At 35.1% G+C, this 25311-nt stretch overlaps 5 protein-coding genes and 1 pseudogene across 9 annotated transcripts; 5 read left to right on the top strand and 1 right to left on the bottom strand.

Annotated features, from left to right (window-relative positions):
- Positions 1-151: 151 nt before the first annotated feature.
- vpat-1 lies at positions 152-7844 on the top strand (the record flags this gene model as incomplete). Of its 4 annotated transcripts, NM_171624.7 has the most annotated exons (17): positions 152-252; positions 296-415; positions 688-761; positions 820-904; positions 1727-1812; positions 4512-4670; positions 4866-4905; positions 4953-5171; positions 5226-5299; positions 5439-5586; positions 5634-5793; positions 6062-6201; positions 6262-6458; positions 6508-6603; positions 7327-7401; positions 7456-7549; positions 7619-7822. In NM_171624.7, 17 exons carry the CDS (start codon positions 181-183, stop codon positions 7664-7666), a joined length of 1887 nt encoding a protein of 628 aa, NP_741716.2. The 4 variants fall into 4 exon arrangements, with proteins under 4 accessions (NP_741716.2, NP_741717.1, NP_001123151.1 ...); NM_171625.6 differs by lacking the exons at positions 152-252; positions 296-415; positions 688-761; positions 820-904; positions 1727-1812 and adding an exon at positions 1954-2076 and having other exon boundaries at positions 7619-7844; NM_001129679.4 differs by lacking the exons at positions 152-252; positions 296-415; positions 688-761; ... (3 more) ...; positions 7456-7549; positions 7619-7822 and adding an exon at positions 2066-2076 and having other exon boundaries at positions 6508-6607.
- Positions 7845-7910: 66 nt separating this feature from the next.
- Positions 7911-9341, top strand: F55A4.7 (Ovule protein). Its single transcript, NM_075798.5, has 6 exons — positions 7911-8023; positions 8379-8511; positions 8573-8631; positions 8678-8726; positions 9088-9188; positions 9232-9341. The coding sequence occupies exons 1-6, from the start codon at positions 8009-8011 to the stop codon at positions 9268-9270; spliced, it is 396 nt and encodes a 131-aa protein (NP_508199.2). The 5' UTR covers positions 7911-8008; the 3' UTR covers positions 9271-9341.
- Positions 9292-10810, bottom strand: sec-22 (Vesicle-trafficking protein SEC22b). Its single transcript, NM_075797.7, has 5 exons — positions 10729-10810; positions 10571-10677; positions 10343-10503; positions 10153-10296; positions 9292-9610 (listed from the first exon to the last, which is right to left on the bottom strand). The coding sequence occupies exons 1-5, from the start codon at positions 10804-10806 to the stop codon at positions 9456-9458; spliced, it is 645 nt and encodes a 214-aa protein (NP_508198.1). The 5' UTR covers positions 10807-10810; the 3' UTR covers positions 9292-9455.
- Positions 10811-11071: 261 nt separating this feature from the next.
- Positions 11072-18690, top strand: stau-1 (DRBM domain-containing protein). Its single transcript, NM_075795.5, has 11 exons — positions 11072-11288; positions 11854-11991; positions 12042-12156; positions 12204-12311; positions 15186-15403; positions 15451-15853; positions 16524-16989; positions 17204-17337; positions 17583-17768; positions 17847-17980; positions 18123-18690. Exons 1-11 carry the CDS (start codon positions 11172-11174, stop codon positions 18219-18221), a joined length of 2118 nt encoding a protein of 705 aa, NP_508196.1. The 5' UTR covers positions 11072-11171; the 3' UTR covers positions 18222-18690.
- A 1829-nt stretch (positions 18691-20519) lies between these two features.
- On the top strand, positions 20520-21712 carry F55A4.4 (annotated as a pseudogene). Its single transcript has 3 exons — positions 20520-20595; positions 20983-21280; positions 21508-21712. Coding segments are annotated over exons 1-3 (579 nt in total).
- F55A4.3 (Stress-associated endoplasmic reticulum protein) lies at positions 21248-22971 on the top strand. Its single transcript, NM_075793.3, has 4 exons — positions 21248-21280; positions 21508-22686; positions 22731-22789; positions 22837-22971. The coding sequence occupies exons 2-4, from the start codon at positions 22578-22580 to the stop codon at positions 22879-22881; spliced, it is 213 nt and encodes a 70-aa protein (NP_508194.1). The 5' UTR covers positions 21248-21280; positions 21508-22577; the 3' UTR covers positions 22882-22971.
- Positions 22972-25311: the final 2340 nt, after the last annotated feature.

Genomic DNA, 25311 nt, shown 5'->3' with positions numbered 1-25311 from the left:
TATTAAATTTCTAAATTCTGAAAACGTACTCATCCCGACCATATTGAAAACAAATCTGATGTGGAATTGTGTTCCTAAAATCTTCAATTTCTCTGCAATTTTTTTCTCCAACTTTTTCCCTCTCGAAAATTCTAACCTGCAGATTTTCCAGAAACACAACCAACAACTAAATGCTCAAAAATGTCTGGAACCGACATGCCATACACGTTCGATCAGGATCCATTAGACATGGATACTAGCAGTGAAGTTTATGTAAGAAAGTGTGAAGTTTTGCTGAGTTTAAATTATATTTCAGTATCCAACATTAGTGGGCTACGGTGGTACCAGTAATGAAAGAAGCGGGTCAACATCAGCTGGTAAAAAGGAGAAAAAAGTTGTTTCAATTAATACAGCGGACACTAGAAAGTCTACACAGGTATGTTTTTAGATTGGAATTTTATCAAAAAATCGCTTAATATTAAACTTTTAATTTTGAAGATTTAGAACGAAAATGTGATTTTTCAGTTTAAAAAAATATGAGAAAGTTTCAAGTCGTTCATTTAGGAATTTAACTAGTTTGTAGTTTTAAGCTATTCATAGTCTAACATAGAAATGACTCAAATTTTACTGTTCCACCTTGGCTTTGCTGATACTCAATACTTGTAAACAGACAGACCATTGTCAATATATGTAGAATATCAATTTCAGCACCTAAAAACACGAAACCATTCAACATCCAATGCAATTGACAACGAGCTAACACCACTTCTCCATCCATCAATGTAAGCTCAACGTGCCTTTTTGTTGTTTTTTGTCTATTTGAAAACCGCTTTATTTCAGTTCCCTGCCCACAGTTGTTGGGTACGACGGATTCAATGAGGATTACCAAGCTGGACACAACCCACCGACAACCACGAGATCAGAGGTTTTTTTGTTTTTTCGAGTGAAAAGTAACAATTAATATACCGTGTGTTTTGATTAGTTTGGAAATTTTTACAATTAGCCAGAACTTTGACTGATAACTTTTTTGGTTCACTTTTAAACAAGTATTTCAAACGTCATCTATATTTTTCATTAGTATAAAGGAATAATGAAACGATTTCAAAGTGCCCAGAAAACTATTGAACCGATCATTGAAGCTCCATTCGGACAATAATTTTAAACAATTTTTTTTCAAATTTTCATAGATTTCATATTTAATTTCCAATGTTCACATTGGCATAGAAGATCAAATAAGCTCTTTTTTTGAATAACAGATCACAAAAATTTAAGTATTTAAATATTCATCTTCATTTGATTAAGTCCTATTTTGGATCAGTTGTACATAGAATATATATTCAAATTTTTATTTCTCAAAAACTGTGAAAAACCGTAAATCTGAAATTGCATTTTTGAAGCTCCAACAACAATGATTAACGATGTGTGAATATATTATTTTGGCATTACTAAACACAATTTTGACATTTTGAATTTCTGATGTTGGATTTCCCTTAAGCCTCTGCCAGACTGGCCTAGTATTATTCGGCATTTTCGATGTGTGCCACAAAAAGCACCGAACACAGTGCTAGTCTTTTTTTTTGAAAATTTCAAAAAATTTCGAAAAATAATTTTTCTTGAATTCACAAGATAAAATTTTAGGTTTTTTCTTATTTAACTTTTCGAAAGGCCTATTTAAAAAAAAACCAGGTGTATTATATATGTAGAGCGAGCTCAGGCACTTTTCTTGTGGGTAGAAAACATATTTCAGATTGGTCCACGAGAGTTTGCCCGAAAGAAAAGACGCCGTCCGAGATTCAACACTCTGCAGGGATTAAACCGGAAGAAAAAGCCAAGGTGATGCAATATTTCATAAGCTCTCGGTTTTACAAATGTTTCATGAAAATTTGAAATCATAATAACAAAACAAAAGAGAAAGTGGGAGAGATAGTAGACGAAGGTGTCGAAACAAACGGCAAAAATTCTCTCCCACCACGTTGTTTTCCGATATTTGTGTTGGCAAAGTACCTCCCCTCGTGCCGATTTTACACTTTGTTATATTGATTCCTCAATTTTCAGTAGAAGCTCAAGCTTGCTTAGATATTCAAAAATGACAAAAAAGTAAGTGGGATTTTCAAATAGTTCACCCGAGTCCTGATTTTTTTTCGGAAAAAAATTGGTAAAATTTAGAAAGCGATCATGTTTTAAAAATTCAAAAAACTCTGCGTATATGTTAGAAAGTTGCGTCATGTTTTGTATCTAAAGAGACTTAGGCAGGTATAGAGAATAAAAACCAAATCTGCTGCAAGCCCGAGTTATTTTAATATTTTATTTTTCAACAAATGACTCATTGATATTTTAAAATTATTTTTCTTTATCTGTTCGGGTGTTATTTAAATTGATGAAGATGACATTAAAACGGAATTTTAGATTTTCAAAGTAAAATTTCAAAAAAGTGAGAGTGAGTTCAGAATTTCGGAAATTGTTAATGTTAAAATGAACATGTCACAGTAACATTTAACAAATTCTTATATCAACATTGTAAGTTTAAAAACAATTCAAATTATTTCAAAAATGTAGCCAAGAATTTGACTGAACATTTTGAAAGATTTAAAAAAAATTGATCTGTTGTAATATGATAATTTGTTCAAACGCATTTCGACATCATTTCGTAATTGTTTGAAAAAATCTGAACTGATTAAAAAAAGTTGAAAACGAATTTTTGAAAATTGTGGCTGAAAGGATATTAAATTTAAAAATTTTCAAATTAAGTCGGGGCAGTGAATTTTTAGACCTCACAACACATAAAACAAGAAATAATTATTCTTGTTTTTGTTTTTTTTAAATGTTTTTTAATTGAACTTTTTCACATTTTGAACTTCACAAAATATATAAATTTGGGTAGTCATGTTTCAGGCTCTTTCTCCTGCCTGAAACCTATTTATTGCCTATTTTGGTGGACACAAATTAGGTGCGCATAATAAAAAATTGCAAAATGGGTACCTAAATTTATTTTTCAAAAATTGATACTTAAATTAAAATACTATTCTTAGCCCAGAAAAAAAGAAGCCTGAAAGGAGAAGATGGCAGAAAAAAATTATGAATTAATCGAAACATCTCACTTTACACTTAAACCACCGCGCAGACACATTTTCTCCCTGGCTTATCAACAAGATAAATTTCACACTAAGAAGACACAAAAGAACACATAAAAAGTTGCATTTTTACGGACTGCGTTCTTGTGTTCACCCCCTCCGTCCTCCACATCCCATCTCCTCCCTTCCCTGTGCCTAGATATGTCGGGTTGTACGAATTTAATGTTGACGGTACAGCTTATACGCGCAGGCGATTGTCATTTTTATGTTAAACATAACTGGTTGCGTACTCAATTGGACAAAATATTGCATTTTGTCTCTTTTCGGTTGTTGCTATGGTTCGAACCAGTGAAAACAGCAGGTACAGGTGTTTTTCATTATTTTCGAAATTTTTGCTGCCAGTTACACTTCTCTTGAATTTTTTGAACCATGCCGTATACACCAATTATCCATTTATTGGCGGTGCATATTTTTGGTATACTTTTTTTTAAAATATGGTCAATTCAAGGACAGCTCCAAAAAAATCTCCGTCTATATTTTGGCTCTTTAGAGCCGATTTTTCTTATACTTGGCAAAACTTTTTATTGGTTTTTTCCTTAAAACTGTCTGACATTAAATTATAAAGCACAAAATGTATTCAAAGAGTAGCCAGTTTTTGGGCGGAGCTTATTCCAGTTCAAGTATAAAAATTGCTCCACTAATATTTTAGCTTGTTCTTGTTTTGAGATACTTGTACTTAATAGAGTTTTTATAACCAGTGTAAAATGTACAATGTTTTTAACTGTGTCAAAATGTTTGAAATTAACTGAAATTCTTTGAAACTTGGCTCCACCCACATATTGGCTATTTTAAACACATAATCAATTTTCTCGATTTTAGGATTTTTTGTAATATGTGAATAAACTGTAACAAAATTGTAATGCTTTTTTTTCAAAATTTCAACCCCTTCCACCGTCTTCCGGCTACTTGAACCGCCTCAAGGTTAGGAAGTTATTTTTTATGTCGAGAAATAGTTTTGAGAATGGTATATTTCAATTAACTGAAAAAAAATTTCAATATTCTTTTGAACATTTAGCAATTTTGATAAATTTTTGGAAATTTTTATTCAAAAAACTATTATTGATTTTGGCGCTAAAACTTAAAAAAAACCGTTAAGATGAAAATGGAAAATGTAAATTTGGTGTTAATACGTTTTGTTTAAAAAAGTAGTATTATACTCTTTTTTCAAAAATTCTATAATGATTATAGAACAAGTATCTAAAAACAAAACTTGACCTATCAATCAAAAATTGGAGGAGAAAAATGTGAAAAATGACGTAGTCCACCAGATATCGTCAATGATCTTTTCAAACCAACCGATAGTTCCAAAGTTTTTTCTGATTCGGGAAGTCAGGGGAATTTTGCTAGGAGATTGGATAGATTTTCAAAAAAATTTGTTAATGTTATCTTGACTATTTTTAGACCGTTCATTATTTCTCCGTTTATGCCGATCTCCACCCAAATCTCAGTGGATGGGCCAAGATCGTCAGCACTGAGTGCAAAAATCAATTATGAGTCAACTGCAGAACGGCTTAGTATTAAGGAGTCCGAAGGTAGTGAAAGCGACTCGGATGAGGAAAGGTGAGAATTTTTGAATTGCTTTATTTTGCACTGACCAATTTTTTCACTGACCAAAAATATGTTTTCTTTTTTGAAATTCTAAATTTTACATTTATTTTCACAATGATAATTGTTTGCTATGTGATACTTTTGAAGTTCTGTAAGAAAATCTAGAAATATAGAAACAAGTATCCAAATTGATTTCCCAATTTTCAGTGCGATTTCCGATGAAGAGCAGGCGGTGCCGTTTTTGAAGGTTTGATTTTTTTAAAATTTTTAGCCCTTATTTAAATGTTTTTTAAGAGTGCTCTTCACACAGTATCTGCTCTATCTTCCCGTCAACTTCTTTCAATTTCCATGCTTAGTCTTGCCAATTTGTGCTCAACAATCGCATTTTCATGTATTGCACCATTTTATCCAGCAGAAGCCAAGTTGAAAAACTTGTCAGAAACGCAGACAGGAATTGTGTTTGGAATTTTTGAATTTACCATGTTTATCATTTCACCGCTTTTTGGAAAATATGTGAGTTTTTTTTATTTTTTTCATTATAAAACAGATTGTACAATTTTTTTTCAGATCATATTCATTGGAGCTAGAACTATGTTCATTGTTGGAATTGCGGTTACCGGGGTTACGGCAATTTTGTTTGGGTGAGTTTATTTGCACTGACCACAAAATTATTTGCACTGACCAGAAAATTATATGCACTGACCAGAAAATTATATGCACTGACCAGAAACATTTGACGCTGGCAATTTTTCAAATCTTCAATTTTACTTTTGCTTTCAGATTTCTCAACTTTCTCCCATCGGGTAACACATTTTTCTGGTTCAGTGTCCTTGTTCGAATATTGGAAGCTGTTGGAGATGCCGCGTTTGTTACTTCTAGTTTTGCTATTGCCGCCAAAAGTTTCCCCAAAAATGTCGCATTTGTTGTGGTTTGTTTTTCTTTTGTTTGCTTAATTTTAGCTGAATCAGTTTTTAGGGCATTCTGGAAACATTTGCTGGATTGGGATACACTGCTGGACCAGTGATTGGTGGTTTCTTTTATGACATTGGCGGGTTTCAGCTTCCATTTTTGGTGTTAGGAATCGTGCTGCTAGTTGCTAGTGTACTAGCCTTCTTTTTAATCGAAAACACTAAAGGTATGAGCATAATGAAAAATTATGAAAATCTGTAGAAATAATCTGTGCGCCGATTAAAACTATCACTGGTCAAAACATATCTAAGTTGGCTGAAAATTCTATGTAATGCAACCATAAAACTTGCACTGACAAAAAATGTAATGCACTGACCAAAAACTTTGATCCACTGACAAGAAATTATGTGCGCTGATCGAAACCAAATTTTACTCTGTTTAAAATTTGAATGCAATGACCAGCGTTTTGTTTGATTTTTCTTACAATGTTGCAGATGATGAGAGTAACCCTGAAGATAAAGGAATGCTGGAAATTTTGCGATTACCTCAAATCTGGCTCCCAATTTTCTCTGTGGTATCCTGTGCAATCTCTCTGTCATTTTTGGATCCAACACTCTCAAACCACTTGGAATCGGTATTTGATTTTTTAAATTGAATTTGAAGTGTACAAAAACAAGATACTTGCAATTTTTAGTTCAAACTAACTCCTACTGAAATTGGACTCATGTTCCTACTGTGTGGTGGGTTTTACACGGTAATGTGCCCGGTTTTCGGAGCAATTATGGACCGACTTCATAATGGAGAGAATTTGTTACTTTTCGGATCAATTGCTACTTTATTATCAATGTTTTTCATTGGCCCAACACCATTGTTGAATGGTTATGTTGAGAAGTTAGTTTCAAATTTTTAATTTTTGAAGAAAAAATTGGAACAATTTTAGAGATCTCTGGGTAATTGGTATCTCCTTGGCAGTTCTTGGTTTGGCTGCCAGTGCGCTTTACATTCCATGCTTCCAGATGTGTTTAGATGAAGTCAAGTAAGTTGTGGGGTCATTTAATTTATTTTCTAAGCAGTTGCGGTTTGGCAAATTGAATTTTGCAAAGTTAACGAATAAAAAAGTACTTTTAAAAATGTTTCCCATTTTTTAAAAACATTTTCATAGGAACCGCTTATTTTTTCAGATAGTTATAGTTATGAGCAACCAAATTTCATGATGAGACTTTTCAAAATATTTCAGATAAAAATATTTCAGATAATTTTTTTTTATTTTTTCAGATAGTTATAGTTATGAGCAACCAAATTTCATGATGAGACTTTTCAAAATATTTCAGATAATTTTTTTGGCCGTTCAAAAATTCGAAAAAAAAAATTGTCAAATATTATTGAAATTTAGATTTTCGTCAATTTCTTTGTTACAGCAATTGAAATACAGTTTTTATAAAATCATCAGTCTCATTGTGCCTTACCGTCTCATTTTATGCACTTGAAGTAGGGCTTCCATGTTGGCGCCAAAAGCCTGCCGCGGCTACCTTGTGGCGTCGAAACCTGCGTGAAGCCCGAATAGTGTCTGCCGCTTCGAAATAATTATCTTTCGCGCTATGTGGTGCAATCACCAAGCCTTTCATTTCATGACAGAATGCAGGATTGCGCGGTGAGGCCGGGCAGGTTTGAGGCAGTCCCTCAAACCAAGCCTGCTTCCCATGGAAGACCTAACTTGAACTATGTGGCAGCATTTTACCTGTAAATCAAAATTTTGCAGAGACAAAGGATTTGACGACAATTTCCATACCTATGGCTGCGTGTCTGGAATTTTTCAAGCTGCGTTTGGATTTGGGTAATAAATTAAAAATCTGATTGCAGATTAATAATTCTTTAAAAAAATTTCCAGATCTTTCATTGGTCCCACATTTGGTAGCGTTGTAGTTGAAAGAGTTGGATTTAGATGGACAACTACTATGATCGCATTTTTACATATCATTTTGGTAAGTTCATATTTTTTAATTTCTGCAGAAATTGCATAAGCATTTTGAATATTTTTGGAAAATTTTCAGAGTACTGTCGTTCTACTGGGTATCATCATCAAAAAGTGCAGGCGTTAAAAACTTGTGATATCTCATTGTACATATTATTTAAAACCCATCGCTTTATTGTAACAGTTTTCTCGATCTGTGATTTGCATTCCTTTTTCATGTCTCAGATATTCAATGTTTCTCACATGACTAAGCATTTTTGTAGTTTGTAATAAAGTAATTTATATTTATAAAGCACTTATTCCTCTACCGCGTACACTGTTAGAGCCCGGTGGCTTTGGAAAAATCACTGAACAAACATTCGGTTTCATTCGAGACTCAAATAAACATTCAACTTGGCAGCAGCGGATATTTCTTTAGATATTTTTGTGATTCTATTGATTTTTTTTCTTCAAAAACTGTCGAAACAAGATGCAAAATGAGACAGTGAGTTGAAGAAACAAAATGATTTTTTTTAATTTTTGATGTGTATGAACATTGATAAGTCTAAAAATAAATAAATAAAACAACGGTGATTTTGAAGAGAAAAATATAAGTTTTTTTTCAAAAATAGTGAATTTATTCGAAAGTATGAAATTTTTCCAAAAATTTGGAAAGTCGAAAAGCAAAACATCGAAAGACAAATATTTTCAGTTTCTTGGAAATTCGAGTTATTATTAGGAATATGGTGACGTCAGACTTATTTTATATTTAAAAAGTTAGTCCGTTTTACCAAATTTTACCATAATTCTATAATGACCATTAGAAAAGATTTTTCACACTTCATGTTGTGGTTATCCAGGAGTATGCCAAAAAGCAAGCTGAGAAGCACAAGAGAAAAATAATTCTGCCAAGTTATATTTCCTGGGAATACGGCTCCAATAAATTCGCTTCACAGAAGGGACAGCCTGCATTTGGAACAAACCGGAACACGAGTAATTTTAATTTTTTGGGCAATTTCAGTAGTTCAATAGTACTAATATTTTATCTTCTTAGAGCTCAATAACGACTCCGATGTGCAGTTTTGGAAGAAAAATGATAAAGTTATTTATGAAGTGAGTGCTTGAAGGGTGCTACTATTTGAGTATTTTTATGTTTCAGTATGTAAAAGTTGATGAAGATACCGAAGATGTAGAGAAATCTGAAGAAGGTGAGATTTTGTAAGAAATAAAAACTCAACTGAGTACAAGGTTGAACAGAGCAGAAATAACTTTGGCCAGTGCGTTTGGTAAACTTGGTCAGTGCATTTGATAAGTTTGGTCAGTGCGTTTGGTTAACTTGGTCAGTGCTTTGGTGAGCAGCTTCAGTGAATGCCCATCAGTCTCCTTTTTTCAATAGTTTTTATAAGTGAAATATTTGTAACGTTTTTTTTCTGGTAAAAACTTCGAATACTTCTAGATTTTGAATTCAATTTTCTGGTCACCAAAAAAAAAGTTCCGCAAACATTACAAATATTTGTACCAGTTACATTTTTTATCTGAAAGTTCCAATTAAAAAATATAATTATTTAGATAAAGCATGTTCTGCCCCTTCTTCCTCTATGCCAAAGTTTGAAGCTCAACATAATACAGATGGCAATGATCAACAATATAAAGCCTGGATTGGTGGACAGGCAAGTTTTCAAATACCCTGAAAAATATAACTTTAATTTTCAGTCTACAACGTTCACTCCAGCTGAATCGCGGCAAATCTGATGTGTGCTTGTATTGTTTTTTTTGTAATTTTTTTCATTAAATTTCAAAAAAATAAAATACATTTAACACAGTATTCGTATGATTTGGAAGGAAGGTGAAAAACACAATAATTTAGCAGCGAGAAAAGAAAAACACCCATCAGGATTCTTTTTTTGTTTGAGAAATAAATAGGTAATTTTGTAATTCTAGAAGAAAATGAAGCGGAGCATGAGGAAAAGAACTCCGGCAATTCCAATCGAGGCTGCTACTTTGAAAATGGTTGATCGTCGATTCAGGGCTTTCGCGTCATCCCTGTATTTTTTGCTCATTCCAGACAATTCGGATGCTCGGTTTTCCAGAACTGAAAATTGAGAGAGTTTGCAATCGAATGACCACTTATTTTTTCCGCGACTTATCAATGACCCAATTTAAAATGCACTGACCAAAAAATATAAAATGCACTGACCAGAAAATATAAAATGCACTGACCAAAAGGAATGTACGTGCAAAAAAACGTTTCTTTTTTTCTTTTTGATTATCTACTTTTTTCAATAAAAAAAAACAAAACATTAATAAGCTTAATTATTTGTTAAAGTTAAAAAGTAAAAAAGTAAATTTTCAAAAACACCAATCAAAATTGTGAACAGTTTCAAATAGTGAGTTGTCCAAACGTGGCGACTGGCTTAAAAATTATTAAAATTTCCAAACAATACTGAATTGTACTACTAAATACAACATATTTGAAAAATCACTTATCGGGAAAAAAACGTTTATAAGCTAAAAAAAATGTGTGGTGCAGTGACAAAATCATCTAGCGCACTGACCAAGGTCGATAAATGCAAGGTCCAAACATAGTTATTAGTTAGAGAAAAGCTGAATTTTTCAGGAAGAAAATCAACTCACTATTCAAAGCTTCTCCTCGATGAATGACATCTTCGATATTAGTGACCATAATTCTTGTGACGTCCTGGAGCTCATTGGATACCGTATTCATTGCGTGTTTGTTGGTGTCTCCATATCTTTGTTTAGCTTGTTGGATGTATTTGTCTGAAGCACGTCGCAGTTGCAAATTTTCAAAACTTTATTGACCTACCAAATTCGAGGAAATGGTATGGACGAACGACTTGCTCGATTCTCGAACTGTTCTCGTTTAGAAACTCTTGGCCAATGTCACTGAGGTACTGGAAGGCAACTTTACGCGGGAAATTCCTATCACAGAGGACCAGGGCGCAAATGTTTTGGACGATTATGTAGCTGGAATGAATCAAATGTTTATATTGAGCAAAATGTTTTTTTTAGAGTTTAAAATTCAAAAACTCACTGAAAAACAAATGGTCCTGACTCTACACTTTGCTGTGCTGGAGCCCCATTCAGCTTCTTGAAGAGCATTTTTGCTTGATTCGAGTATTTCACCATACTTGAGTCGCCCTGAAACATGTTTTCTGAAAATTAACTTGAAAATGAAAAATGGCAACTTACACTGCCGTCATTGTTTCCTTCAATCGATGTGGCCAAAATAAGGCCGTCTCGTACACGGGCAATTAGCGTTAGCTCCATTACTCTGAAAATAAAAACTTAATAGAAGAAATTATTTTGCAATTTGTTGGAAAATGCGAAAAGTTGGATTAAATCGGACATGTTTTCAAAAACATTGAAAGTTTTAATTACGAAAATTAAATTTTTAAATCGTAACTTGAAAAATCCAAAAACAACATTCGAATTCCATAAAAAAAATGCAAAAAACGATGGTGAAATACGCATTGAAAGGAAAAGGGCAACGTCTGTTAACCACGTAGCCGCCGCAGCTACGCAACCGCGCTCCACTGGCCAGCCCTTCAATTGCCCTGCAAGAGAAGAGAACACAGTGTGTGTATGTGTTGTGGGATGTGCATCCAAATGTATTGATTACCTCCTCTGTCCCAATGCAGGCTGTATTTGAAACAACGCTCACACAGAAGATGGATGGAGTGATGATAGTACAGGAGACGACTACGGATCTGGCAGATACTTTGGAAAATGCATCGATTTCTGCGGAGAAAGTAAGTTTTTTGGTTTGAAAAAAAAAATGCAAAAATCAATAAAATACCTATGCTAAATCTAAAAAAACTTCAACTCTGGAAAAAATGGCCAATCAAACTATTCACGAGGATGGTATATTCAAAAAAAAAAACTACCGGCCATTCAAAAATTGTCCTACTTAAGTTTTCTTTTAACAATGTCGTTTAACAAAATGTGAGCCATTTTGATAGCTATTAAGATATTCACTTAGTACTGAAATTTTACGAAATTGTTCAATTTTGTTTGAATTTTGGTTTTGGTTTTGAAATTTTTAATTTTAATTTTTGTATTCTTTTAAAATTTTATAAAATACTGAGATATCGGTTCCCTTAAAACATCCAAAAATGTTTTTAAAAAAACAACGAATTTTACAAAGAAACATTAAGCTGTTGCACATATTTTTTGAACAAGAATTTATATTTTGCAAAAAAAACATTTTTTTTGGAAAGTCAGTACTTTTTGGAAAGCTGTAAAATTTCAATAATTTCAAAAATTGCAATTTTCTAATTCTGAAGCACTGCTGGAAAAAACTCTCATCAATTTCAGTCGGAGCAAAAACCAGAACGCCTGCATCCCCAACATTGGTGCGGTCAACACAAATTCGAGGCAGACTCGCCGACGAATTTCTATGACTACACAAATGCAAAAGAGAAGGAGAAGTCGGCAATGTGTAGAGTGGCAGAGGTAACAAAATTCCAGATTCAAACTTTGCGTTCATAAAATAAAAATTCCAGATAGCTCGATTCAACAAGCTGCGGCACGTTTACAATTTGCAAGACGAAAGTGGGCCGGCTCACAAGAAATTGTTCACGGTGAAGCTAGTTTTGACTGAAGCTGAGACATTTGAGGGTAAAATTTTCTAGAAAAAAAGCTAAATTTTCATAAAATTTGTTCAGGAAGCGGAACATCAATCAAAAGAGCACAACAAGCGTCCGCTGAAGCAGCACTCAAGGGCACGAAACTTCCACTTCCAACTGAGAAACCCACTAAAAAGAGGATAAACGGTGAGAAATTGTTCTGTTGTGGTTATTTGTAGGAATTCCTTCAAGGCAAAAATTCCTTTTTGCTCTTTTGTGGCTCTGGGTTAAACAACAAGTTGTAGTGTTCTACACTCCCTCAATTGTTTTAAATGTTGCTGATTCTCTTTCCAGTCAGTTTTACAGCAACCACCACTGCGATATTTTAGTCCTCGACCATCCCCACACCAATTCCAGATATAGTCTATAGACCGCCTGATTCCACTAAATCTCAAACTTCTAGTCTCTTCACCAATATCTCATCACTAATATGTCCAACCATCAAATGCCATTATATCCTCGGTGATTTTAACATACCCCAGTTCAAGTGGAATCCCAGTGGTTGTACAAATCCTTCAATGCAACTCTACTCCCCAATTTTCTGCTCTCGGATCACCTCTCGATATCGTTCACACTTCAAATGCATACGAGACGAACCAACAAAAAGATTGGCGATTCAACCGAGCCTCGCATTCTATTTCGAAAATGCAACTTCCGGGAACTGAATGCACATTTGAGCTCATTCAATTGGGAACGTCAACTCTCGTATTTCTCAAGCACCGATACCACGATCAATCACTTCTTGAAGCTTTTTAATGAACTGATCAGGTTCTACACGCCTACCTCGCCTGTACGGTTTCATAAAACCACAAGTGATAAGTCACGTATTCGTAAAACCGTAAAACGAAACTTCCCACTCGTGACTGCCGTCAACTTCAAGCAGCGAGTGAAACGTGAATTGACATGCATCAAGAGAAAACTCGCCAAACAGGATTATAATGTTGTAAACTCCAAAAGCCCGCGTTCACTATTCCAGTTCATCAAGAAGAGAATTTCCTATTCTCCCCCATTGACCTGTCTTACAAAAGAAGATGTAATAATTACGGACCCAACCCAGATGTGCAATGATTTCATCCGTACATTCGCAAGATTATTCACTCCCGAGTGTGATCCCTTCCCCGCATTGCCAGCTCGTCGACCGCACAAATACTCAATCGATTTCTCGCCAATAAGAATTGCAGGGATCATTACTAAACTGGCTCCAAAAATTGGATTCTCAACAGACGCCATCAATTTCTTTATGCTCAAGAAGTGCTGCCATTCCATATCAGTTCCCTTCTCATTAATATTCTCCGATTCATTCAACTGTGGAAAGTTTCCTTCGGCATTCAAATCGTCAATTGTGATCCCCGTTCATAAAAAAGGCTCCTTCACCGACTGTAACAACTTCCGCCCAATCTCTCTCACGCATTCGATTTCCCGACTTTTTGAAAAAGTTGTTATCACTTCCTTAAAAAGAGAGTTCCACTCAAAGATTTCCAGTCAACAATACGGGTTTCAAAACTCCAGATCTTGCACCCTAGCACTTCTGGAATCCACCTCACTGATCCACAGAATCCTGAGCACCAGAAACAAGTATGTCGATGTGATTTATCTGGACTTCAAGAAAGCACTCGACACAGTTCCACACAACTTGCTCGTCCTTAAACTTCAAAACTATGGCCTTGACTCGAAAACGTGCTCATGGTTCAGATCCTTCCTCAATCAAAGGACTTCAAGAGTCAAAGTAGGAAACCTGATTTCTCAAGACACCCTAAATGTCACTTCAGGAGTGCCCCAAGGAACTGTAGCTGGACCGTACCTCTTCTTAATTTATATAAATGATTTGCTCGATCTATTCCCTCCCGATGCACAACAGTTTCAGAGCTCTAGGAATAGTTATTGATGATAACCTGAAGTTTGAGAAACACATTATCTCAATCTCAAATGCCGCTTGACTGAAATGCCGTCAGCTGTTTCGATCATTCCAGCCTTCCAATGCCCAATTCTATTTCAAACTGTACAACACCTATGTCAGATCAATCCTGGAATATGGTTGCGAGATTTTTCACCCGTCCACTATTGCCCTTTCAGATAAACTAGAGTCCTCACTTCGCTTCTTTTCACGTAAAGTGTTTCAAAGATGTAATCTGAAATTCTCATCCTATTATGATAGGCTTTCCCAATTTGAATTGAAAAGCACCCTCCACAGAAGACTCCTTATGATTCTTAAAACATTCTATAACATTGTCACAAAGTCATATCATTTTCCATCATTATTTCTCTATGTTAAATGTTCTCGTTCCAAAAGATTTCCATATATGTTGTATTCAACTGGTATACCAAATAACGGGTTTCTACATGCTAACTTGTCATTATGGAACCACGTAGCTAGACTGTTGCCTGAAATAATGAGTCCATCGGCTTTTGCTGCGCGTATTAATTCCATCCCCGTGACTTATCCCATCCACTTGACCTTTGACTGTTGCCGGTCAAGATTTGGTCACTTTATCTTTTTATCTCAAGATCATTTTATATTGTATTTCTCTTTGATTTGATTATACCTTTAAACTAGATAAATGAACAAATATATAACTTTATAGCGGTTTAAGGGTAAAAACAGTAACTTTTAAATAATTTGGTAAGCATTGTCAACTTTAAAAGGTTCACTTTTTTTCGAATCTTTGTGAAGGTTTTTAACCATTAAAATTTGTTGTGCTTCTACATAGAATGATAGTTAGCAAGAGCGTGAAAAATTGGCCTTTATATTTTTTTACAATTTTCAATCAAAGTTTTGAATCAGAGCCGATGTTTTTCAAAAATATCAAATTTTGGTCATTGCTGCATGCTTGATCCCTATAAAAATATTAAACTTGTGAAAAAATTTTTTGAACGACTTCCAATACTATTTTATTAAATATTTAAAAGACTCATGCAGTTTTGTGTATTTCTTCAACTGCAAATCATAACTATTTTAGAAAATTTTAGTAAAATCCTCTCGAGCCCTGTTTTTTAGAAAAAAGACAATACAAATATTTCCAGATACCACCAAACCCCACCGCGTTCTTCAAAACGTCTGTCGAACCTTACAATACCAAATGCCTAACTACATCTCCTGCAATCCGCCGGTTTATCCCGATCCAGGATGCCCGTTACCGGAGCACATTCTATTGCCGTTAGAATCAATGGCTCTCTATGCACCACCTTTCCCAACTCTGCCAATTGATCCAGCGCGGCCGCAAGGACCGAAATTGCAAGCGGTATTTGAATAAATTTTCAAGATTTTGGTAAATTGTTTCCTATTCAGGTCATCGTTAACATCAATGGAAAATCAATTGCAACTGGAATCGGTGAAACCTATCCACTAGCAAAACAGGATGCAGCCGCAAAAGCCCTTGCAGTTTTGAGTCCACTGCTCCGCGAGCACCAAAATGGCTCTGATAATGGATTTGGAAAAGAAAATATCCCAGTTCACAAACAAAAATCTGTGATAAGTGATATCCACGAGAAGGCCTACCAGCTGAAGGTAAACGTGGTTTTTGAAGTTCTGAAAGAAGAAGGCCCTCCACACGATAGGCAATATGTTGTAAGGTGTGCTTTTGTGACCAGCGGTAATGTGGTGAAGGCGGAAGCGGTGGGCAAGGGCAAAAAGAAGAAGAGTGCTCAGCAGGAAGCATGTACACAGCTTTTGGCTACGGTGGAGCATCTTAGTGAGTTTTAGCATTTTTGTATTTTATTTGGACATTACTTACCTTTTTTGAAGTTCTCAATTTTAGTTGTAACTTTAAAATTTTGTCACAAAAAAAATTTAAAAAAAAACGGTATCTGACTGCCAGTCTCTGCAACGCATAGTGCTTGAGGAGCTGGAGGTACCACGGAATTAAGATATGGTCAAGTTTCGGATCTACGGCTTTTAGATTTACTATTTCCGGAGATACGTTTTCCTGGGACTATGCCAACTACCGTTTTCGTTTTTTTCCTCAAAGCAATAAGTGACAACGTAGCTCCAATGGTGTTTTTTCAGAATTTTTCGAAAAAAGGTTTTATGAACGCTAAACAACACGCGACTAGTAACAACGGAGCGTCGTTGTCACATATTGCTCTCAGAAAACTGCGAAAACGGTAGTTGGCACGGTGTCAGATCCCGAAATATTAAATCCGAAATTTGACCAAATCTTGAATCCTTGATAAAATCTAACTATTCTTGTTTTAATTTTTTAATTTTCACATCCTCGATATAGTAAATTTTTACCGTTCTAAATTTAAGTAAAAGTGATCTGTTACCTGTAGAAAATTACCTGAATTTTTGTTTCAATTTTTTCTACAAAATAATTTTATTTTGAAAATTAAGTTTGAAACTAAATTTCAATTTTTTTCCAGCTCCTGAAAACAATCCGGTCGCCCTTGCCACCAACGTGTGCAAAACTCAAAAAAAGCTGGCTGCAATGAACCGTGAACCAAAGCGAAAAACAATTGTCAAAGACAAGAAGATGGATCCCCTGTATGGACATCAAATCAATCCAGTGTCACGATTGATTCAAGTGACTCAGGCAAAAAGCAAGGAACATCCGACGTTCGAGTTGGTCGCCGAACATGGTGTGAGCAAGTACAAAGAATTCATCATTCAAGTCAAGTATGGAGACGACGTTCAAGAAGGCAAAGGTCCAAACAAGCGTTTAGCAAAACGAGCCGCCGCTGAAGCGATGTTGGAGTCTATAGGATTCGTTAAACCATTACCACCACCCGGTAAAAGTTTGCTTAAGAAAATGATAGACTGTGATCCTTCCCTGCCAGAAATTTCTCACTGGACTGGTCCTCCGCCAACGGCAGTTTCGGTTTCGACGAGGTCAGTTGATTGGTTGTTGTGCATATGTATGAGAAAATTGCAATTGTTTTAATAGTTCATAGATGGAGCTCTGTTTAGTGAAACTTGGGTAGGGGGAGCCGGCATGAATCTAGGTCCGCAACTGTCTTATTTAGTCAATTTGACCGGTGTAGTGGATGTACTATAAATGTAGTTTACAATTACGTTAGCTTTGTTAAATATCCATAAATTACAGCGAGCCCGACACGTCTGAAGCAGCACAACTATCACCGGAGCAGACGGATATCAGTGAGAAGAGAGAACTTTCACCGGATACAGAAAAACGAAGAGTTACTTTTAACTCTCAAGTACATGCTTGTCCTCCTCCAGGTATGTGTTTTGTTTAGAAATTTGATTTTTGGCAAATTCTAGTCATTATTTTTTAGTTATTTTATTTGAAAAAATTTCAAAACTCTCCACAAGACAGCTTAGATCAGCACAAAAGCACTTTGAACTAGAAACAATTTTGTCTGGAAAAATGTCACCTTTTTAAGGTTTTATAAATCCGCAGCAGAATTCAAGTTTTCTAGACAACTTTTCTTCTCAGCCAAATCTCAAAAATTAATCATTTTCAGGCGATCAAGACTACCCGAATTCAATTGTTCAATCACTCAAGAAAGATGCAATTGTCGAAGGCAAAATCCGCCGGCTCAAGAGGTCCAAAGAAAACCGAAGAGCTTTAACTGCTGAGCAAATTGTGGAACTTTCCGAAAGAGCTCAATCCTACCTGCAAACAAAAAACACGACGATTCAAAGTTCACGTAAGTTTGTTTTGAGTTTTTTATTTTTGATTTAAGAATACTTCCTGATTAAAAAAGGCAAACAAAAAAAACATACAGAATCATCATCCGCCCATCACCATCTGGAGCAGCTGTCCGACTTCTTCAAGTTCAGCTTACAATACACAAGCTTTCCACAAGTTGGCATTGATCAGCACTTTACAATCGTGTCAATAGGACTTGAAGCACCACTGGTGAGTTGAAAATTGAGTTGAAACGGGTGCTTTCTTACCTAAGCCTGCCTACAATTAGAAATTTGTTTTTTTTTTTAATTTTAATGTAACACGGTCTACAATATTTCGTTGAAAACTGCAAAAAATGAGGTCTCAATTTCAGGTTGGACATGGTACCGGTTGCAGCACCACTGAAGCTGATGAGAATGCAGCGCTTGACGCTATTGCTAAGCTCAAGGAGCTCTCAGCGAGCAAGACATAGTCCCCACATTTTACAATATTTTAACCGTTAGATAGCTGCAAAAAATGCCATAGTTTGTCAATAATTGATTCAATTTTTATGTGAAATTTAGAGGCAGAATTAAACTACTGCCTCCAAGTCCGTACGGCAACCAAAGAATTATAAGATACAGTTAATACAGTTTTTCATAATGCAATTCAATTTTCCAAACCCCATCTCTCTACAAGTCTTTAAAAATTCCCCTAATGTAATACAAACACGCGGTTTTCTCATTCATCTGGCCTTAGAATCCTTTTTATAAACAAAATACTAATTTTCTGTGAAACAGTAGATTCATGTCCCCTCTCCCCCATTCCTGTGTGTTTTTTTTTGAAAAAGTTTGCTTTTCCAAATTCATATCTTGTCTTTTGTTAAATATGCCTTTTTATAAGTCTTCTGCAAATTAATAGATTTTTTATTGAGAATTTTAATGAAACCATTATTTCAAAAATTGTGTCCATGTGTGAGGTGTTCACCCAGGAGATGTCGGTCACTTCACGATAGGAGTTGGCGGCTATAATTTCTACCGCTTCATGTTCACCAGGTAAGTGTCGGCTGCTGGCCTCTGCGAGATGGTCGACGATGTGTATACGGTTGAACACTTATCACAGTATTATTTCATCAACTTATTTTTTTGACCTTACCTATCATCTAATCTTACTTTCATCTATCATGTTATCATCAATATCAGAGTACACAGTAACAATAGTAACAATATTTGGAATTAGCGTTCACTACATATAAAAATAAAACAGTCTTTTAGTTTGTAGAAATAATTAGTGATTTTGGATGGTTCTTGCTATTTTTTTTTTAATTTTGAACTTTCTTTGTTTTTCCTCAATACTCCGACTATTTTCCCGTGCCCTACTTCACATTGGTTTCAACTCAAATTATTCGTTTTTTTTTGTTCTTTTTCTATAATTTTAAAAAGAAACAAGGTCCTACATAGATTTTTACACAAAAATGCATAAATTATTTTTTTTAAGCCATGTTTATAGAAAGTCATCTTATACCCACTACATAACTTTTGCTAATAAAAATTTATTAATTAGTCCACGTTTTCCAAATAAATTCTTGACGCGTCGAGAAGATTATTTGTCATCATATGAGTAGATTTTTAATCAATACCCATTTATCATATTGTGAAAAGAAGGTAGTCGTTCAAAAGTGTCTCTGTAATGCCAATAAACTTTGTACGCGCACTTTTACACGTGAAGTGAAGACATATCAAGTCATGTGTGAAGTGCGCAAGGTCACCACCGCCTATAGTTAAAAAAAAACGGAGTGTCTAAAATAATTTTTACCTCTTGTCTGTAAACATGTTTTTTAAAATTTTTTAGAAGTGCACGAGGTTTATTTAGTCGCTGATAAGTTGTCTACTGTGGACCTTGATACGCATTCATTATAAATTTTTTGACGTGTGGGGAGCTGGGGTTTTAATGTGAAAGCAATTTGGAAAAAAACGGGGAAATCCGTCAAAATTCAGCATTTGGTGTTTGGAATTGACAGAAAGTAGTTAAAAGTGGTTGAATTTGAAATTCGTGCGCAAATTTTTCCTAGGCCATGACAAAATTCTTAGGCCATATTTGTAACTTTCCTCAATTTTTTAAAACAAAAGTTTAAGAAAACTGAGACGAAAAAATTATATAAACTATTTATTAAAAATACGATTCAAAAAACGATAAAAATTCAAATTAACGTCGTGGCCTAGGACTTTTCTAGTTAAATGTTAAAGGTTGATTTTTATGACTAAAAATTCTGTGACTAAGAATTTGTCACAGATACTACATTTTGAAACAATTTCTTTATTCTATGTATACTCCTTCGTTAAGATTTTAAACTCTCGCGAAATTATTACAACCTTCTTAAGTGTTATATTTAAAAAAAAAAGAATTATTTAATATTTCCAGATACCCATCAAATCCCATCTTCGTCAAGATCAATGGCTTCACCAAATTTCCCAACTCTACCAATTAATCCAGCGCGGTCGCAAGGACCAAAGTGCAAGGGGTATTTTTGAAGTTTAACAATTTTTCTGTAGTGACTGTTATTTTTTAGGTTATCGATGACGGAGAACAGAAAGCTGCCGTTGATCCCCTCACAGTATTGAGCCCACTGCTCAACGAGAAATCAGTGATTAGTATCATCCACGAGAAAGCTCAACAGCTAAAACTGAAAATTAACTTTGAAGTTTTGGAGGAGGGAGGTGATCAACATAATAGACAATATGCTGTTAGGTATACTCTGGTGGCGGACGATAATGTGGTGAAGGCAAAAGCGATGGGCAAGGGCAAAAATAAGAAGAGTGCTCAGCAGGAAGCATGCACACAGCTTTTGGCTACGGTTGAGCATCTTAGTGAGTTTTTCTAAGTTTTTCTAATAGCACATTGGTTCATTTGAGGCAAATTTTCAGCTAATTCTGGAAACTTAAAATTGAAAAGCAGTTTTCTATTTTTTTTAAATTTAAACTTCCAAAAAGAAAACATCGGCACAACAAGAAAGGATTTTCTAAATTTTCCGAAAGTTGTGGAAAAAAAGCTCCTCCATAGGGGTTGAGTTTAAAAAATGACGTGTGCCAAAAATGTGGTAGTTTAGAAAATTTTAGAAAAATAGGTACAACCGAGAAACTGAGGGCTCAACAGGTTTGTAGCAAATTTGTTGTTTTTATAGTTGTTGAGTCTTTATTGAAACAGAATTTTTGTGAATAGTTTCTGTTGCCCAGTTATAAATTTATATTTTTCAGCCCTTGCTGCCAATGTGCGCAAAACCGAAAAGAATCAGGCCACAATGAAAAAAGATGAGGAGATTGATGTCCTAAACCCAGTGGCTCAATTAAATGAATATGCACAAAAATTTTATAAGAAGTATCCGACTTTCGAGTTTGTCAAAGAACAAGCCGTGGGCAAGCACAGAGAATTTGTTATCCAAGCAACATTTGAAAACAAAACTCTGGAAGGGAGAGGTCCAAGTAAAATAATATCAAAAAGAGCAGCTGCCGAAGCAATTCTCGAGTCGATTGGATTCATAAAACCATCGCTAAGGTTAGTTGATTGGTTATTATATGTATTAAAAACAATGTGTTTAATAGTCTGATATTAACGTTTTATCTGGCAAAACGAAGAAAGCCGACTTTCATCAAGACCCGCGAAAAAAAGAGGCTCTTAATTTTGCTGGTTAGATATAACAGCATAACAGCACTACTTATATAATTATTGTAAGAATAATGTAGGACCAAACACATGGTTTTTATAATACCTGCAACTTACAGCAAGCCCGACACATCTGAAGCAGCACACCTATCACCGGAGCAAACGGATACCAATGAAAAGAGAACGCTTTCACCGGATACAAAAGAACTGACGGTCACTTTCAACTCAACGGAGCTAACGGATATCAATGAGAAGCAAAAAGTTCAAATGGAAAAAGTGCATGCTTGTCTATCCGAATTTGAAATAATTGACACTTTAAATTAAAAACCCCAGAAATATTAATATGACACAGTAATTAAAATTTTGAATAAAACTAAAATGAGATAAACACACATTCAATTTTTTTTTTAAGTTTTCAAAAATCTAATTTTTTTTTGAAGTTTTTCAAATGATATTTGGTCATTTCAAATAAAGATAAATTCACATCAAAAAAATTAATTTTTAACACTTGAGGACTCCCAAACACTCCCAGGGAGAGATTGGCTGTTATAGTATCTGGTGGTGCCAAAAACTTTTAAAGCACCCAGGTAGGGTTTCCATTCTCAAATAAAAATGTCGAACGTTCAATATATTAAATGAATTTTCTAAATCAATTATTCCACCTTTATTCGTATAAAATTTTAACATCAGACAAGGGTTCAGCCGAGAGAACGCCAGATTAACCTCTAAAAATTTGTAGGAACGGTGTGTTTATAACTACAAATTTTGGAAAAAATTAAATTTCAAGCAGTTTCATTCAATTTCTTAGAGGTTGAATGAGGTTGAATGCAAATTTTAAATTCCCAGTTAACTTATCGAGAAACATTTTTCAAACAGAAAAAAAAAACCCATATTTCAATTTTCTCAAAACCTCTTCACAAAGTGAAATCTCTCAGCTTCTCTAACCTATTGTTATCATAGTTACCTAGGTAACTCTTGGCTCAGCGCTTTTCGCATTGATTAGCTCGGTAAGCCTTTAGTACTACTTCTCTTCCGCTTTCTGTTTAAATTTTGAATTCTAGTTGCAATATTATACGAGAAAATGCTAAAATGTTTAAAAATATTTTTTTGTGATATAACATTTTGTAAAATTTAAAATCCACATTTTAATCATTTAGTTTCATTTCTTCCCAACATATAGCTGAGCCAAATGGCTGACCAAGAACTTCGTAGACGTCGTGTTGGACAAGAAGCAACGGAAATCCGGAAGCGACAGCGAGCCGAGAGGATCTACAAAATCGAAAAGAAAGCCGAGCCGAGTTGGTTTATTGGACCTTTTATGAAATTTAATAATTATTTTTAGTGAGCTGGACCTGCTATGGCCTCATCGCGCTCTCTATTATTGGTTTCATCCTGTTCCTGGTAAGATTTGTTATGGTGTTTTTTGAAAAATAGTTTTCAATATTCAGATCGAGGCATTCACTGGCTTCAAGCGCATCAAAAGTTTGTTCTAGGCATCTATCTGTCGCCACTTCCTTCCATAATTCTGTTTTTCAAAGTAAATAACTCCAGTGGCTTCAAATAATAAATGATTGTATGTTTTAACTTTTCATAAGTTCACCAAAAGTCTTTCACATCAGACAATCCCATATTTTTGCTCCAGAAAAAAAACTGCGGAAGTCCATTACATTATTCAAAAATGTGATGTATACCTGATCTATCCGATATTCCATGCCAGATACACATTAACATACATATGAAAGTCATGCTGTTATTTTTTATGAGGATGTGCAGGTTAGGCGCAGAGGAGAATGTCTAGCATATCTAGTTATTATAGATTGATAAAGTTTGAGATTTTCCATGGTTCAAACAGAAAAGTGATATTTCCAGAGTATAGTGCGCCAGGAGTTTCGAAATATGTTGTATGGCAAATTGTTTTCCGACATGTGGAAATCGCCAAAAGATTGTCACAAAGTCGCCGAGTTGGGCGAACTAAATTTTCCAAGTTTGCCGCTTGCCAAAATTTGAGTCAAAGTATTTGGTTTGGCGCTTTAGCTATAACTAACGACTTTTGTGATAAAAACTAAAAATCAATGAAAAAACTGCAGTGCATAAGGTTGTAAATGCACCAAAAATAAGTAAGAAAAGTACGGTTTGCAACGCATCAATAATAGAAGTGCATTCATCGAAATTGAAAATGCACTGACCAAAACTAAAATGCACTGACCAAGACTAAAATGCACTGACCAAAGTTGAAATTGCACTGACCAAGACTAAAATGCACTGACCAAAGTTGAAATTGCACTGACCAAATCTATTTGAAACTTTTGAAACTAACATCTGTTATTCTGAACAAATTTTTTTTGTTAAAAAAGGATTTCATTTACCATCAAAAGTGTGATAACGTGATAGAAACCCCATTAACATCAGCCACAACACTCAGAAATCTGTGAGTTTCGGTTCGTTTGAAAACAATAAAACTCGGTTGAGAAAATGAAGAAAACAAGTTTATTGTTTACAACGTACAACAAAAAATGAACAACAAACGAAGAGAGTCAACAATTAACAAACCCTATCAAAACTAAACAAGGGAAGAAGATGAAGCTGGGGAGAAAAGATGGAGATGACGGGAAAAAGTTGGATGAAGCAAGAAGAAGAAGAAAAAGCAGAAGAAGCAGAAGGAGAAGAGGGATGCGCGCGCGAGGAAGAGCAGGCGCTGTTCTGTTCCATTTCGCAACTATGAGTTTGTCCAAAAAGAAGTTGTTGTTGTAAAGCGAAAGCGCTGCGTCTGTCGCGGTTGGTGAGAGCATCGTTGCGCGCGCGCGCGTATGAAGACAGAAGACACGACGGAAAAAAGGGTCCGGAGAAGGGAAGAAGGCATGCGAAGGCCCCCACGAATAGTATGAATTCATCGGAGACTCAGGGTAACAGTGGTGGGGGGGGGGGGGGGGCTAATGCTACTGGCAAGATATTTACTGAAGTGGTTAGGCCCCCTGCTTCTTTCTCTTGCCTACCCCCTTCTTCCCAAGCCCTCCTTTCCACCCTTGCTCAAAGTTGATGCTCCTCGTCACTACTACTGCTGCTTCTTTTGCATCATCCCTCGTTTTCTCCATCTTCTTCTTCTTCTTCGCTTTGCCTTGCCATCTTGCGTCGTTTTGCCTTCTATTTAGTCCGAAATGCATTTTTTTTTTCATTTTTCTTTGTTTTTTTTTGTGTTGCTCGTCAGCGTTTTAAATACTGGCTTGACAGTTATTTTTTACGGCATAACTCACTTACTTCACACGGAGGTTATGTACTCAAAAATGTCTGCATTTCTAATTAAATAATTGAAAGGGTAAGAAGGGAAGTCCCCGATCAACAAAAGAGGCATCAGAGTCCAGTAACTGAGTTATGTTCTTTAGAGGTTAGCCTTTGTCAGTTCTTACCGTATCCTGAGTTTACAACGTTTAACTAGTTTTGAGTTCAAAAAAATCAGATACTTTGAATAACTAAACACGTAATTACTGTAATACGGCGGTATAAAAATGGTTTAAATCCACGATTCAGATTTTTTCCAAACTTGAGCTGCGTAATAAATGTGCAATCTTAGATTTAAATTGACAACAGTTTTTGGAAAACTAACTATTTACAGTTCAGTTATCGACCAAAAAGTGTATTCGAGACTAGTAAATCCCAAATGATAATCAAACAGTAATTCGACGATATCAGGATTAATTTCAAAAATTCGAATTTAGTTGAGCCAAAAAGTTAAAACAATTTTTTTAGACATAACACATTTCTATATGAATCCAGGCATACACTAACAATGTCCACTACCTTGAGCCAATTAATTAGTAATTTCTGGTAATTTCTGGATTTTTCAGAAGTCTCAGAAAAAAATCAAAATATTCCAAACCACATGTTCCGTTCAGGCACCTAAAGTTTCCATATTCAATCAGGCTGAA

Source organism: Caenorhabditis elegans, chromosome X (assembly GCF_000002985.6).
Source record: "Caenorhabditis elegans chromosome X".
In the NCBI taxonomy this organism is placed as follows: domain Eukaryota; kingdom Metazoa; phylum Nematoda; class Chromadorea; order Rhabditida; family Rhabditidae; genus Caenorhabditis; species Caenorhabditis elegans.
Note: the sequence above shows the minus strand (reverse complement) of the source record. Positions and strands in the feature narration are given on the sequence as shown.

Excerpts from the sequence above, each read along its gene's own strand:
- F55A4.7 (NM_075798.5), top strand. Across the intron at positions 8,512-8,572 it reads TGGAACAAACCGGAACACGA|AGCTCAATAACGACTCCGAT; the intron begins GTAATTTTAATT and ends TTATCTTCTTAG. Across the intron at positions 8,727-9,087 it reads TGTAGAGAAATCTGAAGAAG|ATAAAGCATGTTCTGCCCCT; the intron begins GTGAGATTTTGT and ends ATAATTATTTAG.
- sec-22 (NM_075797.7), bottom strand. The coding sequence starts at position 10,806 with ATGGAGCTAACGCTAATTGCCCGTGTACGAGACGGCCTTATTTTGGCC. Across the intron at positions 10,297-10,342 it reads ATACCATTTCCTCGAATTTG|ACAAATACATCCAACAAGCT; the intron begins GTAGGTCAATAA and ends GACGTGCTTCAG. Across the intron at positions 9,611-10,152 it reads TCGAGGAGAAGCTTTGAATA|TTCTGGAAAACCGAGCATCC; the intron begins GTGAGTTGATTT and ends CTCAATTTTCAG.
- stau-1 (NM_075795.5), top strand. The coding sequence starts at position 11,172 with ATGCAGGCTGTATTTGAAACAACGCTCACACAGAAGATGGATGGAGTG. Across the intron at positions 11,992-12,041 it reads CAATGTGTAGAGTGGCAGAG|ATAGCTCGATTCAACAAGCT; the intron begins GTAACAAAATTC and ends TAAAAATTCCAG. Across the intron at positions 12,312-15,185 it reads CACTAAAAAGAGGATAAACG|ATACCACCAAACCCCACCGC; the intron begins GTGAGAAATTGT and ends AAATATTTCCAG.
- F55A4.3 (NM_075793.3), top strand. The coding sequence starts at position 22,578 with ATGGCTGACCAAGAACTTCGTAGACGTCGTGTTGGACAAGAAGCAACG. Across the intron at positions 22,687-22,730 it reads CGAAAAGAAAGCCGAGCCGA|TGAGCTGGACCTGCTATGGC; the intron begins GTTGGTTTATTG and ends AATTATTTTTAG. Across the intron at positions 22,790-22,836 it reads TTGGTTTCATCCTGTTCCTG|ATCGAGGCATTCACTGGCTT; the intron begins GTAAGATTTGTT and ends TTCAATATTCAG.